This window comes from Aotus nancymaae, unplaced genomic scaffold (genome assembly GCF_030222135.1).
Source record: "Aotus nancymaae isolate 86718 unplaced genomic scaffold, 86718_ANA_hifiasm-v0.15.2.pri h1tg000028l, whole genome shotgun sequence".
Taxonomy (NCBI): Eukaryota; Metazoa; Chordata; class Mammalia; order Primates; family Aotidae; genus Aotus; species Aotus nancymaae.
The window spans coordinates 27935045-27949673 of NW_026988441.1; the positions used below are offsets into that span (position 1 = coordinate 27935045).

The 14629-nt window shown below is 53.9% G+C and overlaps 1 protein-coding gene across 1 annotated transcript in view; it reads right to left on the reverse strand.

Annotated features, from left to right (window-relative positions):
* Positions 1-415: 415 nt before the first annotated feature.
* The window catches only part of COLGALT1 (collagen beta(1-O)galactosyltransferase 1), a 28270-nt gene continuing 14056 nt past the window's right edge, over positions 416-14629 (reverse strand). Inside the window, exons 6-12 of the mRNA XM_021669180.2 lie at positions 13275-13394; positions 8303-8379; positions 8107-8213; positions 6318-6450; positions 4604-4731; positions 3266-3472; positions 416-2692 (exon numbers count right to left, since the gene is read on the reverse strand). Coding sequence (XP_021524855.2) covers positions 2425-2692; positions 3266-3472; positions 4604-4731; positions 6318-6450; positions 8107-8213; positions 8303-8379; positions 13275-13394 — 1040 coding nt within the window. The 3' untranslated portion in view covers positions 416-2424. The remainder of the gene's footprint in view (positions 2693-3265; positions 3473-4603; positions 4732-6317; positions 6451-8106; positions 8214-8302; positions 8380-13274; positions 13395-14629) is intronic.

Below are 14629 nucleotides of genomic sequence, written 5' to 3' on the forward strand. Positions count from 1 at the left end.
GCATTACAGGCATCTCCCACTACACTAGGCTAATTTTTGTACTTTTAGTAGAGATGGGGTTTCACCTTGTTGGCCAGGCTGGTCTTGAACTCCTGATTTCAAGTGATCCACCAACCTTGGCCTGCCAAAGTTGTAATCCCAGTTACAACTGGGATTACAGGCATGAGCCACCGCACTGGGCCCTTTGAGGTCTGTTTTTGGGGGACTCAAAAAATGACAGCCCATCTTTATTCAGTCATCTGGGAGAATCCTGAAGTTGACCCAAGAAAGAGCTGTGGGTCCCCCGCCTATATTGGGGAAGTTTCTCTACTGGGCAGCTTCTCTACTGCACCTACCCTGGTTTCCTGTTGTGCAGACAGGGGTAGGGAATGTGAGCAGTGTTCTGACGCCAAGCAAAACCCCCACAGACTTCTGTGAAAACCAACCAGGAACATTTATTTAAAATATAAGCAAGTTATCCCCCAGAAGGTGAAGCACCACTGGCTGGTTCTGACATTCGATTCAGGCTGAAGGCACAGCACCTCCTCTGGCCCTTGTTGGGAAATGTCCCACCCAGGCCACGGGTGGTGCCCCAGTGCAGCTGAGCCCCCGAAAAGCCCCCAAACACACGATCCCTCCGAAGGCTTGAACAGAGCAACTTCATCAAGCAGGCAGGGATCACACCTGAGACACAAGGGCAGGGAGGCAAAACACAGGGAACCAGGGGTGGGCAAGGGACACCCAGCCCCTGTCTCCAACGGGCACCCCCTCCAGGGGGGCTGACATGTGACCGTGGGGCCACCAGGACCTGTGGTTGCCCTGGTGGGGGAAGAGCTACCCTCCCTCTTGGGTGGTGGGGGGATGTTATCTGCACATAGCTCAGATGACCAGGGATACAGGAGGAATCAAACATCAGTCAACCACTCTTCAACCCAACTGGGAGTCTGCGAGGCCTGGCACACGGTGCTCAATAAATGCTTGTGGATGTAGAAGGGACTGACCTCGTTCATCTCTGTGCCCTAGCACTTGGCATGTAGCCCAACGCCCAGCGGGTAATGAAAAATGCAGACTGAACAGCTGTCACATTCTTTTGTATCACTAGTGCCTGGCACACAGTCAGTGCTCTTGAGGTGTGTGGGCAAGAAGTCAATTAAAGAGTGAAAAGTTCCCACACCGTCTAGCAGTGAGGGAGAAAGGTGAAAAGTACCTTGTTTGCTTCCATTGCCATCCCAGAGCTCAGCTCCCTGCACACAGTGGGTACTCAGTAACTGTACCGAATCCAGAACTCATCTCTGTGACGTGCATGCCAGGCACACAGTAGGTGCTCAATATGTGCTTGAATAAACGGATGGAAGGATCTTATTTATCTCAATAGTCCCAGAGCCTGGGCTGGGCACAGTGGCTCATGCCTGGAATCCCAGCACTTTGGGAGGCCGAAGTGGGCAGATCACTTGAGGTCAGGAGTGTGAGACCAGTCTGACCAACATGGTGAAAACCCATCTCTACTAAAAATACGAAAATTAACCAGACGTGATGGTGCACACCTGTAGTCCCAGCTACTTGGGAGGCCGAGAAACAAGACTCGCTGGAACCCGGCAGGCACAGGCTGCAGTGAACCAACATCACACCACTGCACTCCACCCTGGGTGACAGAGCAAGACTGTCTTTGTTAAAAAAAAAAAAAAAAAGGTCAGGCGCAGTAGCACACACCTGTAATCCCAGCACTTTGGGAAGATGAAGTGGGTAGATTACGAGGTCAAGAGATGGAGACCATCCTGGCCCATATGATGAAACCCTGTCTCTACTAAAAATATAAAAATCAGCTGGGTGTAGTGGCACATGCCTGTAATCCCAGCTACTAGGGAGGACGAGGGAGGAAAATCGCTTGAACCCACGTGGTGAAGGTTGCACTGAGCCGAGATCATGCCACTGCACTGCAGCCTGGCCACAGAGCAAGACTGTCTCAAAAAAAAAAAAAAAAAAAACAACTCCCAGAGCCTCAAATGTCACCCAACACACAGTAGGCACTCACTAAATCCTTGGGTGAATTTTAAAAATGAGTGTATCACTAGTGCCTGCTTCTTAATCTGATCAGTAACTGCTTGATGACTGAATCGATCATTGATGGATTATGCCTCATTCACTGCCATAACATGGGAACCTGGTATACCGCAGGTGCTTAATAAGTGTTGGGCACATGAACAGATGAAGAGGGTTTGGTTCATCCCAATTCCCTGGTGCCAAGCCCCATTGCTGGCATGCGGTAGGCACTCCACTTATGCTGCCTGTGTGCACGTGATTGCTTAGCAAGAGCTGGCTGGACACCACCCCACATGGAGAGCCCTCCGTGGCCTGCCAAGGGGTCCAGAGGTGGCCTCGATGTCCTCAGTGAGCACGTGGGGGCTGGGCCAGCGACAGCTGCTTTGGCTTTCTGGCTGCCACCCCTCAGAGTTCATCCCGGGCAGCACTGTCCAGCGGGGACTGGAGCACGTCTGAGTTCTTGGCCTCCCGGCTCAGCGCCTGCTGCTCCCGCATCTTCTGGGACTTGGCGCGGTCCCAGTCAGTCTTGACCTGCTCATTGTTCCAAACGACTGAGGTCTCTGTGTCACTCACATAGCCGTCGTCCCCTGTGTAGTGTGTGGGGTAGACCAGCAGCGGTTCCACGGAGAAGGCGTGCAGGTTGCGGAGGGAGAAGTGGGCCTTGTACTCGGACCTGGGGGGAGCAGGAGGGGAATGAGGGGCAGCAATGGCTTCAGGGGAGGGGGAGGGGACACCTAGAGGAAAAATTGGGAGTGAGGAAGAAGTCAGCAGGGATAGATAAAGACATAAGTGGGCCGGCACAGTGGCTCACGTCTGTAATCCCAGCACTTTGGGAGGCCAAGGCGGGTGGATCATGAGGTTAAGAGATCGAGACCATCCTGGCCAACATGGCGAAACCCCGTCTCTACTAAAAATACAAAAAATTAGCCGGGCTTGGTGGTGCGTGCCTGTAGTCCTAGCTACTCAGGAGGCTGAGGCAGGAGAATCGCTTGAACCCGGGAGGCAGAGGCTGCAGTGAGCCGAGTTCACGCCACTGCACTCCAGCCTGGCGGGAGAGTGAGACTCCGTCTCAAAAAAAAAAAAAAAAAAAGACAAAGTGGACAGGGTATAAATCTGGGAGGGGGCAAATGGAGGGAGAAGTAGGCAGAAGAAGAGACCTCTCCTCGGAGCCTGTGAGTCTCACACCCCCCACCCCCAGGACAGACCCACCGGAGACCCCAGCCCAGCAGCCGCCTGCCCCTCTCACACTGGGTGCTTGTCAAACATGACAGGCAGGAACTCGTCCACAGGCAACATCTTGGAGAGCGGCTTGGCGTCCAGCAGCTTGCGGGCGCCTTGCAGGGAGATCACGTAGGCCAGGGTCCAATAAGAGTAGTCTGCCTCCACCAGGTTCCTCACACGGGGCACAGCCTTCTCGGGGTGCTCCACCTGCATCCGCTTCCGGCCCACGTAGCTGGGGTGCAGGATTGGGCCTGTCATTCTCCTCCCGCCCTCCAAAGGGCGCTTGCCCGGAAAGCCAGGGATCTAGTTACCCCTGTCAGACCCCGGGATGGGAGCAGACTCAGAATATTTGCGGAGCAACAAGAGGAAGCTGTGACCGGATGGAGCGAATGCAGGAGCCCAAGGGTCTGGGGGTCATGGGGGGGAAGCGCGAGTTTTTCCCAAGGGAATAAGGGAGCCATGGAGGATTTGGAGCTAGAGAGAGCAGGATCACGCAGACGTCCTCTGAGACTGAAACTACTCTGAGTTCAGAGGGCGGTGGGGGTGGAGGTGGGCGAGGTGCCCGGATGTGGGCAGCAGTCAGGAATAAAGGGGTGCAGTTACTATTCACATGGGGCAGTGTCCCCGGAATGCAGATTAGGGCAGTGCGCATGGAAGGGAAAGAAAGAGGAGGAGGAAGGGAGGGGACAAACCAACCCACCTATAGGAGAGAAGGACGGCTCCAGTCCTGAAAACACGTTGGTGGTACTCCCATCCCAGGCCTGGTCTAACACCCAGGTTCCCTGGCCATGCCCCAACGCTCTTCAGCCACACCTCCAGCTCTGACCACGCCCTCTCTGGCCACGCCCCCATGCTTTTCAGCCACACCCACAGGCCGCTAGGTCATATCTTAGCCACACCCAGCTCCACAGGCCTCAGTCAAGTCTCTAAGCCCTGACCAAGCCTGCAGGCTTCTGGCGAGGCCTTTTGAGTTCTGGGTGATCCTTCCAAGGCTTTTCCCTATAGGCTACAGCCCTGACAGTGCTCTCAGGCCCAGGGACCACGTGAGCCCTCCTGCTATGCTTCCAGGAGTTGGCCACGCCCCAGGCCACGCCTACCATCCTGATCACACCCAGACACACAGGCTCAAGGCTCAGCTGCAGTGCTCTGCCCACGCCCCTAGGACCCAGCTCCACTCTGCCTCCCAGCCCCACCTCTAAGCCTTGGCTGTGTACCCAGGCGCCAACTCCACCTTAACCTCAAGCCCCATCTCTAAGCCGTGACCCCTCCCCAGGCCCCAGCTCCACCCTGCCCTCAGCCCTGCCTCTAAGTCCTGGCCTTGCCCCAGGCCCCAGCTTCACTCCACCCTCAGACCCCCACTCACATGAGGTCCCAGTCGAGGTCCTCACGCTCCACATCCCGCATGAGGTTCATCAGGCGCCTCTTGAAGAAGATCTCAAAACGCAGGTCATCCTCAAACACGAGCGATTTCTCCAACCCCCGGTCCACCACCTGAGTGAGGAAGCCCAAGTCAAGGCCAGGCCTGGTCCTAAAGCCCAGAGCTCTGCTTTGAGAAGCTCTGAGAGACCCGAGAGAAGCCAACACATCTCCCCTCCTCTCCTAGCTCCAGGGGCACATGGACATCCAAACCTCTGCCCTCTGCCACCCAAGATGGATCTCAGGAGAGGAAGGCCTCTCAGCCCCTCAAACGCCCACGCCTCATGCACCTCAGCCTTGCAGCCGCACAACCCCATTCGGCTTCACATTTGATAATCACAAGTTTTTCCATTTTTTTTTTTTTTATGAGACAGAGTCTCACTTTGTCACCCATGCTGGAGTGCAGTGGCGCAATCTTGGCTCACTGTGACCTCTGCCTTCCAAGTTCAAGCAGTTCCCCTGCCTCACCCTCCTGAGTAGCTGGGATTACAGTTATGTGCCACCACGGCCAGCTAATTTTCTTTCTTTTTTTTTTTTTTTGAGACGGAGTTTCGCTCTTGTTACCCAGGCTGGAGTGCAATGGCACAATCTCGGCTCACCGCAACCTCCACCTCCTGGGTTCAGGCAATTCTCCTGCCTCAGCCTCCTGAGCAGCTGGGATTACAGGCACGCGCCACCATGCCCAGCTAATTTTCTGTATTTTTAGTAGAGACGGGGTTTCACCATGTTGACCAGGATGGTCTCGATCTCTTGACCTCGTGATCCACCTGCCTCGGCCAATTTTTGTTTTTGAGATGGAGTTTCACTCTTGTCGCCCAGGCTGGAGTGCAATAGCATGATCTCGGCTCACTGCAACCTCCGCCTCCTGGATTCAAGTGATTCTCTTGCCTCAGCCTCCCAATTTTTGTATTTTTAGTAGATACGAGGTTTCACCATGTTGGCCAGGCTGGTCTCAAACTCCGATCTCAGGTAAGCCACTCGCCTCGGCCTCCCAAAGTGCTAAGGTAACAGGCGTGAGCCACTGCACCTGGCTGCTTTTCTCTTTTTTTCTGAGATGCGATTTTGCTCTGTTGCCCAGACTGCAATGCAGTGGCACTATCCCGGCTGACTGCAGCCTTGAACTCCTGGTCTCAAGCCATCCTCCCGAGTAGTCAAAATCCCAGGTGTGCACCACCATGCCCAGCCCTGATGGCCCCAAGTTCAAATCCCAGTCAGACATCCTTCTCCAATCACAGCCTCTCACCCTGAGGGTGGCTGAGGATGCTTGGGCTGGTGGGGTGCCCCTGGCACCGGGCAGGTGCTGGTTTAATGTGGCTCTGTGGCCATGACTTCTATTACTAAACATCAAGCATGGAAACCAGACTGAGAGTGAAAAAGCTTCATTTACAGGTCCCAGGCCCCAGACCCCACCTGCTGCTCAAAGGGCTCACCCTTCCCCCAACCTCAGTTCCCACATCTGCATAATGGAAGGATTGGCAGACACACCTGGGGCTGGTTTGGTGAATCATTCACTAAAAAGAGGCCATGGGTCCCACGGCTGAGGCTGGGTGCCTGGCCACCTGGCTGGGGCTTTGGGCAACTAACTCCTTCAATCCCTTCCACCTCCAAATCTCCGAGATCTAGAGTCATAATTCTGGCCCCGCCCACCGCTCAGGACACACCTCCTTCCAGATATTGTAGTGGCTCAGGAAGCAGCCCAGTTCGCCTTTGGTGAGGGGCCGGCCATGGTAGGGGTCCTGATAGCCGGGCAGCATCTGGATCCCCAGTGCCTCCACCTGGCTGGTATTCATGGCTCTGGAGAGGAGGAGGAGAGGGTCAAGAGGAAGCCTCGCCCTGCCTGCTATTCTGCTATCCCCTGCCATTCCACCACCGCCCCCACTGTGGGTAACCCCCCATATAGGCAACGAGGAATGAGAGCTAAGCAGAACCCTGGCACAGTTAGGGCCTGAGGAATATCTCAATTTATAGTGTTACTATTCAGCTATTTCCTTTTATATAATCCTTTATATAAGCATATACTAGTTTATAGAAATAGGGCTTGAAGTATCCCTTTATATAATCCTCTATATATAATCATATAATAGTTCATAGTATGAGTGCCTAAAGAATATTTCCCTACATATATATCTATAATTATATCTTAGTTCATAATCAGAGGAATGCCTAGAGTAGACACGGTACAGAGCATGAATTAAATAATAAGCAGCTTATAATCGGAGGAATGCCTAGAGCAGACACAGTGCAGAGCATGATTTAAGGGAAAAACAGTTACACCAGGACAAGAATCCATGGCCCAGGCGGCAGCGTTCAGTATCGTAAAGATACCCGCTGTATGGCAGGCTTGGGGCAAGAGCCACTCCTCCTGATGAAGGAGTTGTAGGACCTTGCTCCAGTTCTTGTGGAAGGCTGCCCTCAGAACGGCAATCCACCTTGGTGACTGTGAACTTTATCAGCTCTTGCTACTGTGCTGCTTGAAAAGCATCCTCCTATAGAACCCATTGGAAGCTGCCAGAAGGTGGCGGTAACCTCGACAGCTCTGTCACTGCTATGTGACTTAAAGCATCCTCCTATAAATCTTCTTAGAAGTAGTTTGCCCATAGATAGAAGTATTGCACACTGCACCCTCTTCACTGCGCACGGCCCACCTTCAAGCCTCGGTGACCTAATGGGGGTGGACCCCTTACTGCACACGGCCCTTGCCTTCATGGGAACGGGCCCCTTGCTGCACACTGTCCACCTCCTGGCCTAGGTGACCTAATGGGGGTGGACCCTATGTTTTATTGCTCACGACCCTATCACTATCCTTAAAGATGATTTCACTCACTGCCCTGCCCCTAACCTATACACAATAAATACTCATGCTTCTGGACATTCAGAGCCTCGCCTGACTCTGCTTATAGGCGGCGTGGCCCCCTGAGCCCAGCTGCATTTTCTTTGTACTTCTGTGTCTTGTCTCTTTATCTCTCCAATCCTGCGCCTCAGCACAGCATAAGCCTCACCCCACGAGCCTGTGGGGCACTCAGCCCTACACCCCCAACCCCGCAGCATTGAGCAGCTGGTCCCCCTCTTGGAGCGTCGGCACCCCTCCTGGACACATGGGGCCCCACTCGCCTGCACATGGTATACACTCGTGGGTAAACCTGCTCTCCTCCCCTGGGGTCTGACTGACTTTCCCCTCCACGGTCCCCACCAGCATAGTCTACACTGGCAGCATGCAAACCCTGGGTCAGGACTCACTCGCCTTCCAGGGTCTACATCTGCGAGGATCTGCTCCTTCCCCAAGGTCCCATTCACTTCCCTTCCATGAGGCCCGCTGACGTGGTCTACACCTGTTTGTACCCAACGCCCGCCCCCATTGGAACCACCTGTCGTCTACCAGCGAGGTCTACACCCACACCCACACCCACGTGCGGACCCACAACCCCACACGCCTCCAGACCTCGGACTCACTTGCCGTCCACGGCCTCCACCAGCCGGCACTCGATCCCCTGCTCCTGCAGTGCCCGCAGCATGCGCTCCCGCCGGTCCTGCCGCCGCCTCAGGTTGATCATGAAGACCTGCAGCCGGGAGTGCCCGGAGCCAGATCAACCCCTGCAAGCAAGCGCCCCCCAGCCTTCGCCCCGCCTCCAGGGAAGGCCCACCCCACCTCGTCGAAGCCCATCTTGTCAGGCGTCTTGGTGGGCGCTGAGATGAAGCGGGAGGGCTCCGCTGGCGGGTGTTTCACTGTGGGGCAGAGACGTCGAGGAGTCGCTGGGGCAGGGGCCTCCAGCCTCTCTCCAGTACGCTTTCCCTACCCGCTCCATGGCTCCCAGTAGGCCTAGCTTTGCCCACAAAGTTGACCTCGCTCTGCCCACATCAGCACAGCTCTCTAAGCGCCCTTCCCTTGTCACTTGAACTCCGCACAGCCTGGACCCGCCCCAGGTTTCAGTTTCACTCCACTCCCCCAGCCCCGCCTCAGTCCTGGCCACGCCCCAGGCTTCAGCTTCACTCCGCCCCAGCCCCGCCTCTCAGCCCTAGCCACAGCCCCGGCCCAGCTTCACCCTGCTCCCCAGCCCCGTTCTCTCAGCCCTGGTCACGCTCCAGGCTCCAGCTTCACTCCATTCCCAGCTCCACCTTTCAGCCCTGGCCACACCCCAGGCCCAGCTTCACCCCGCCCCCCCAGCACTGTCTCTCAGCCCTGGCCACGCCCCAGGCCCCAGCTTCACCACGCCCCCAGCCCCACCTCACAGCCCTGGCCACGCCCCAGACTGCAGCCTCACCCGGCCCATAGCCCCGCCCCAGGCCCCAGCCTCACCGTATCCCTAGCCCTGCCTCTAAGTCCTGGCCCCGCCCCAGGCCCCAGCTTCACTCCGCCCTCCAGCCCCGCCTCTAAGCCCAGGCCAGCAGAGACCCCCATTCCTACCTCAGGGCCTTTGCACATGCTGGGTTCCTGCCGGAACTACCCTTCCCTTCCCTCCTCTGTATCCTTAATTCTCAGTTATGATGTCCTGGGCATGGGCGTGACCCTCCCCACCCCCCACCTCTCCAGGCTGGGCCAGGTACCTCCTCTGGGCCCACAGCACCTGGACTTGTACCATCAAAGCTCCCATCCTTGGTGCCCTAACCCCCTGGCCCTGTGCCCGTCTATTGTGAGCCCATTGGGAAGGACACCACGTCTGTCTGCTCACACTGGGCCCCAAGTGCCCAACCCAGGGGCTTGGCACACAGCAGGCACTCAATTATTGCTTGTAGAATGAACCAAGAAATGATGGCATGCTGTGTAACCTTGACCGGCCTGGGCCTCAGCTTTCCTCATCTATAAAATGGGCCAGTAAGGCACTCAGAGGTTTCATGAAGAGATGTCATGAGATCACGCAGTATGTCATGGGTTGAACTGTGTCTCCCCAGTCCTGAGCACCAGTACCCCAGGATATGATTCTATTTCAACACAAGGTTTTGTACAGAGGTAATCAAGTTAAAATGAGGTCGTTAGGGTGGACACTAATCCATATGGTTTGTGTGCTTATTAAAAGGGGAAATCAGGCCCGGTGCGGTGGCTCACGCCTATAATCCCAGCACTTTGGGAGGCCAAGGCGGGTGGACCACGAGGTCAAGAGATCGAGACCATCCTCGTCAACAAGGTGAAACCCCGTCTCTACTAAAAATACAAAAATTAGCTGGGCATGGTGGTGCACGCCTGTAGTCCCAGCTACTCGGGAGGCTGAGGTAGGAGAATTGCTTGAACCCAGGAGGCAGAGGTTGCAGTGAGCTGAGATCACACCATTGCACTCCAGCCTGGGTAACAAGAGTGAAACTCCGTCTCAAAAAACAAACGGGGGTGGAGGGGAATCAGCAGCTACGTGGGAGGCTGAGGCGGAAGCACTACCCAGGAGTTCAAGGCTGCAGATGGTGCTATGATGAGCTATGATGGTGCCACTGCACTCCAGCTTAGGTGACAGAGACTCTGTCTCCAAAAAAAGAAACGCTGCCAGGTACCTTGACTTGTGCCTGTACTCACAGCTTTGAGAGGCCGAGGCGGGAGGACCGCTGGAGCCCACAGTTCAAGAACAGGTTGGGCATACGAGATCCCATCTCTGCAAAATATTCTAAAATTATCTAGGCATGGTGGCATGCATCTGGAGTTGTAGCTGCTCTGGAAGCTGAAGTGGGAGGATGGCTTGAGCCCAGGAATCAGAGGCTGCAGTGAGTTATGATCACGCCACTGCAACACACAGATAAAATGTAATGTTTTTATTTGAGACACGGTCTCGCTCTGTTGCCCAGGCTGGAGTGTAGTGGCGCAATCTTAGCTCACTGCAGCTTCCACTTTGCCGGATCAAGCAATTCTCCAGCCTCAGTCTCCCGAGTAGCTGGGACTACAGTTGTGAGCCACAAATGGCCAGCTAATTGCTGTATTTTTTATAGAAATAGGGTCTTGCTATGTTGCCCAGGTTGGTCTTGAACTCCTGAGCTTAATTTCAAGCGATCCGCCCCCATTGGCCTCCCAATGTGTGGAGATTACAGGCATGAGCCACCACACCTGACCAAAAATGTGGATTTTACTGGGAAAATAGGTTTCAAATATCTGAAACCTCCAGACCTTCTGTCTGTCTGTTCTGTGTAGTTTGCTCTGGCCCACAAAATTCAGGAAAATGTTCACGTGTCTGTCATGCCTGAGCTTTTAACAATAGTGTGAATCCTTTTTCTTACCAGAACTAGCAATAGGTAGCCTGGACAGATAGAAAGACCTCATGTCTACAACCAACTACATTAGCGGCGGGGCGCAGTGGCTCATGCCAGTAATCCCAGCTCTTTTCGAGCCTGAGACAGGCAGATCATGACATCAGTAGTTTGAGACCAGCCCGGCCAACATAGCAAAACCCTGTCTCTACTAAAAATACAAAAATTTAGCTGGGCTTGGTGGCAGGTGCCTGTAATCCCAGCTACTCGGGAGGCTGAGGCAGGAGAATCACTTGAACTGGGGAGGTGGAGGTTCCAAGATCTCACCATTGCACTCCAGCCCGGGCGACAGTGCAAGATTCCATCTCAAAAATAATAATAAGTTAATTAACAAATTAGCTGAGCATCTCTACGAAGATGGTGGCATGCACCTGTGGTCTCTACTCAGGAGGCTGAGGTGGGAGGATCGCTTAAGCCAAGGAGGTCGAGGCTGCAATAAGCTGTGATTGTGCCACTTCACTCCAACCTGGGTGACAGAGTGAGACTTTGTCTCCCAAAAAAAAAGGAAATGACAACACAAATATACGTGAGAACTGAAACTGGGACAACTCTGGTAGCCACAGAGACTTCTTCTCAGGCCCTGGGTGATAAATGGAGACCCACTACCCCGGACTGTGGCCACGTGGGACCTGGACATCTTAGGCGGCCTGTCCCAGTGACTGTGCAGTCTCCAGGTGTCACCTCAAAATGACTAAAAAGTCTCCCCCAGACTGGGCACCATTGGCTCACGCTTGTAATGCCAACATTTGGGGAGGCTGAAGCGGGCGGATCGCCTGAGGTCAGGAGTTCGAGACCAGCCTGGCCAACATAGTGAATGAAACTCCATCTCTACTAAAAATACAAAAATTAGCCAGGCATATTGGCGGGTGCCTGTAATCCCAGCTACTCGGGAGGCTGAGGCAGGGGAATCGCTTGAACCTGGGAGGCAAAGGTTGTAGTGAGCCGAGATTGTGCCACTGCACTCCAGCCTGGGTGACAGAGCAAGACTCCAACTCAAAAAAAAAAAAAAAGTCTCCCCCAAACACGAAGGGCAGGGTGCCATTCCATCTTGAGCCACCAGGGGTAGCCGCAGATAGAGTCATTCAGAAATAGGTGAGGCTGGGAAAACTGAGCCCCGGGACGGAGGCCTCACCCCTCCCACCCAGTCTCCATCTGTGCAGTGGTGGGAACGGAAGTGGCATCGTCAGGGCTTTCTGCGCCCAGTGCAGGGAGAGGCCCACATTAGAAATGGCTGAGATGGGAGCACCATCCCAAGACTACCGCATAGTTTATGGATTTTTATGATTGACTGATTGATTGATACAGGGTCTGGCTCTGCTGCCCAGGCTGAAGTGCAGTGGCGTGATCACGGCTCACCGCAGCTTCGACCTCCTGGGCTCAAGGGATCCTCTTCCCACCTCAACCTCCCGAGTAGCTGGGACCAGAGGTGCGCACCATCACACCTGGCTAATTTTTGTGTGTGTGTATATATATATATATATATATATTTTTTTTTTGGTAGAGACAGGGTTTCACCATGTTGCCCATGCTGTTCTCAAACTACTGGGCTCCAGGGATCTGCCTGTCTCAACCTCCCAAAGAACTGAGAAATTGATTAATTGATTGATTGATTGATTGAGACAAAGTCTTATTCTATCGCTCAGGCTGCATTGCAGTGGCACAATTATGGCTCACTGCAACCTCCAACTCCCGGGCTCAAGGGATTCTCCCACCTCAGCCTCCTGAGTATTTAGGACTACAGGCATGTACCACCATGTCTGGCTGATTAAAAAAAACTTTTTTTATACAGAGATGGGGTCTTGCTATGTGACTTGGCTGATCTTGAACCCCTGGGCTCAAGCAATCCTCACTTTGGCCTCCCAAAGTGCTGGAATTACAGGTGTGAGCCACCACACCTGGCCTACGTGCAGTTCTTTAGTGAAAACCTGCCATCCTCTCAGCTCCCACACCCTCCATAGCTCCTGACTGTCCTCAGGGGGAAGGTCCCTTTCTCAGCCTGGTCTCTGAGGCCATTTACCCTGGCCCTGGCTACCAACCCCAGGAGCTCACTGACTTTGCCTGTTCCCCAAGTTCATGTCCCTTCCAGCCTCCCGGCCTTTGCCCACCTCCCGCTGCAATTCCCTTTCTGGTGAACTAACTACTCACCCTGCTCCTTAATACCACCTCCTCCAGGAAGCCCACCCGACAACCCCGAGCAGGCTGTGTACAGCTGCCTGGAAACCAGCACTCTGAGAGCAAGGACAATCCTCCACCTCATTCTCACGTGCCCTTGCGCCCCGCACCCCCTGCAGGGATCGGCATCTGTCTGGCACTCAATCAGTGCTCACAGGATGGACTCGAGACATCAGTGAAAGGGAGGCAACCCAGCCCCTCCCAGGGCGGCATGTGGGCAGACTCACCCATGACCTCCAGCTGCACGTGCATGAAGCTCTCGGCCTCATCCTGGAGGGTGCTGTGCGCACGCAGCGGCACCGGCAGGAAGCCGTATTCCTCCTTGTTGCACACATACATCTGTACCTCTGCAGTGGGCAGGGAAGCAACAGACAAATGTGAAAACGGGCCGGGTCCAGTGGTTCACGCCTTCCATCCAGGGCTTCAGGAGGCCAAGGAGGGAGGATCACTCGAGGTCGGGTGTTTGAGACCAGCCTGGGCAACATAGGGCAAGACCTCATCTCGGCCGGGCGCGGTGGCTCATGCCTGTAATCCCAGCACTTTGGGAAGCCAAGGTGGCTGGATCACTCCAGGCTGAGTGACAGAGTGAGACTGTCTCTAAAACAATAAAAATAAAAATAAAATATAAAAACTGTTGTTAGCTTGTGGTGGTATAAAAGCTATCAGTGGGCCAGGCTTGGCCCGTGGGTCAGTTTGCCAACCTCTGGTTTCCAGTAAACAAGTCAACATGAGGCTGTCTGTCTCTTTAAACACCAGCCTTCCGAATTAAACAATTAATATATGCTCAGCTGTAGAAATCAGGAGAATGGGCCAGGCACCGTGGCTCACGTCTGTAATCCCAACACTATGGGAGGCTGAGGTGGGCGAATCACTTGAGGTCAGGAGTTTGAGACCATCCTGGCCAACATGGAGAAACTCTGTCTCTACTATAAATACAAAATTGAGCTGGGGGTGATGGCGCCTGCCTGTAATCCCAGCTACTTGGGAGGCTGAGGCAGGAAAATCGCTTGAATCTGGGAGGCAGAGGTTGTGGTGAGCTGAGATTGCACCATTGCACTCTAGCCTGGGTGACAAGAGCGAAACTCTGTCTCAAAATAATAAAAAAAAGAAAAGAAAATTGTGTAAAGAGTTCAGGGTACCCCAAAATCTCTGACTTCACCACTTCATAATCTATACATGTAATAAAAATATACTTGTGCTCCATAAGTTCATATAAAGTAAAAAATAATAGTAACATTCAATTAATAGGTCTCTTTTTCTTGAGACGGAATCTCACTGTGTCTCCTAGGCTGGAGTGCAGTGGTGCGATCTCGGCTCACTGCAACCTCCACCTCCCAGATTCAAGTGATCCTCCCACCTCAGCCTCCCTAGTAGCTGTGATTACAGGCGTGCTCCACCATGCCCGACTAATTTTTGTATTTTTAGTAGAGATGGGATTTCACCATGTTGGCCAGGATGGTCTCAAACTCCTGACCTCAAATGATCCATCCACCTTAGCTGGGATTACAGGCATAAGCCACTTCACCTGACCAACCAATAGATTTTCTGGTTTTTTTTTTTTTTGAGATGGACTCTCGCACTG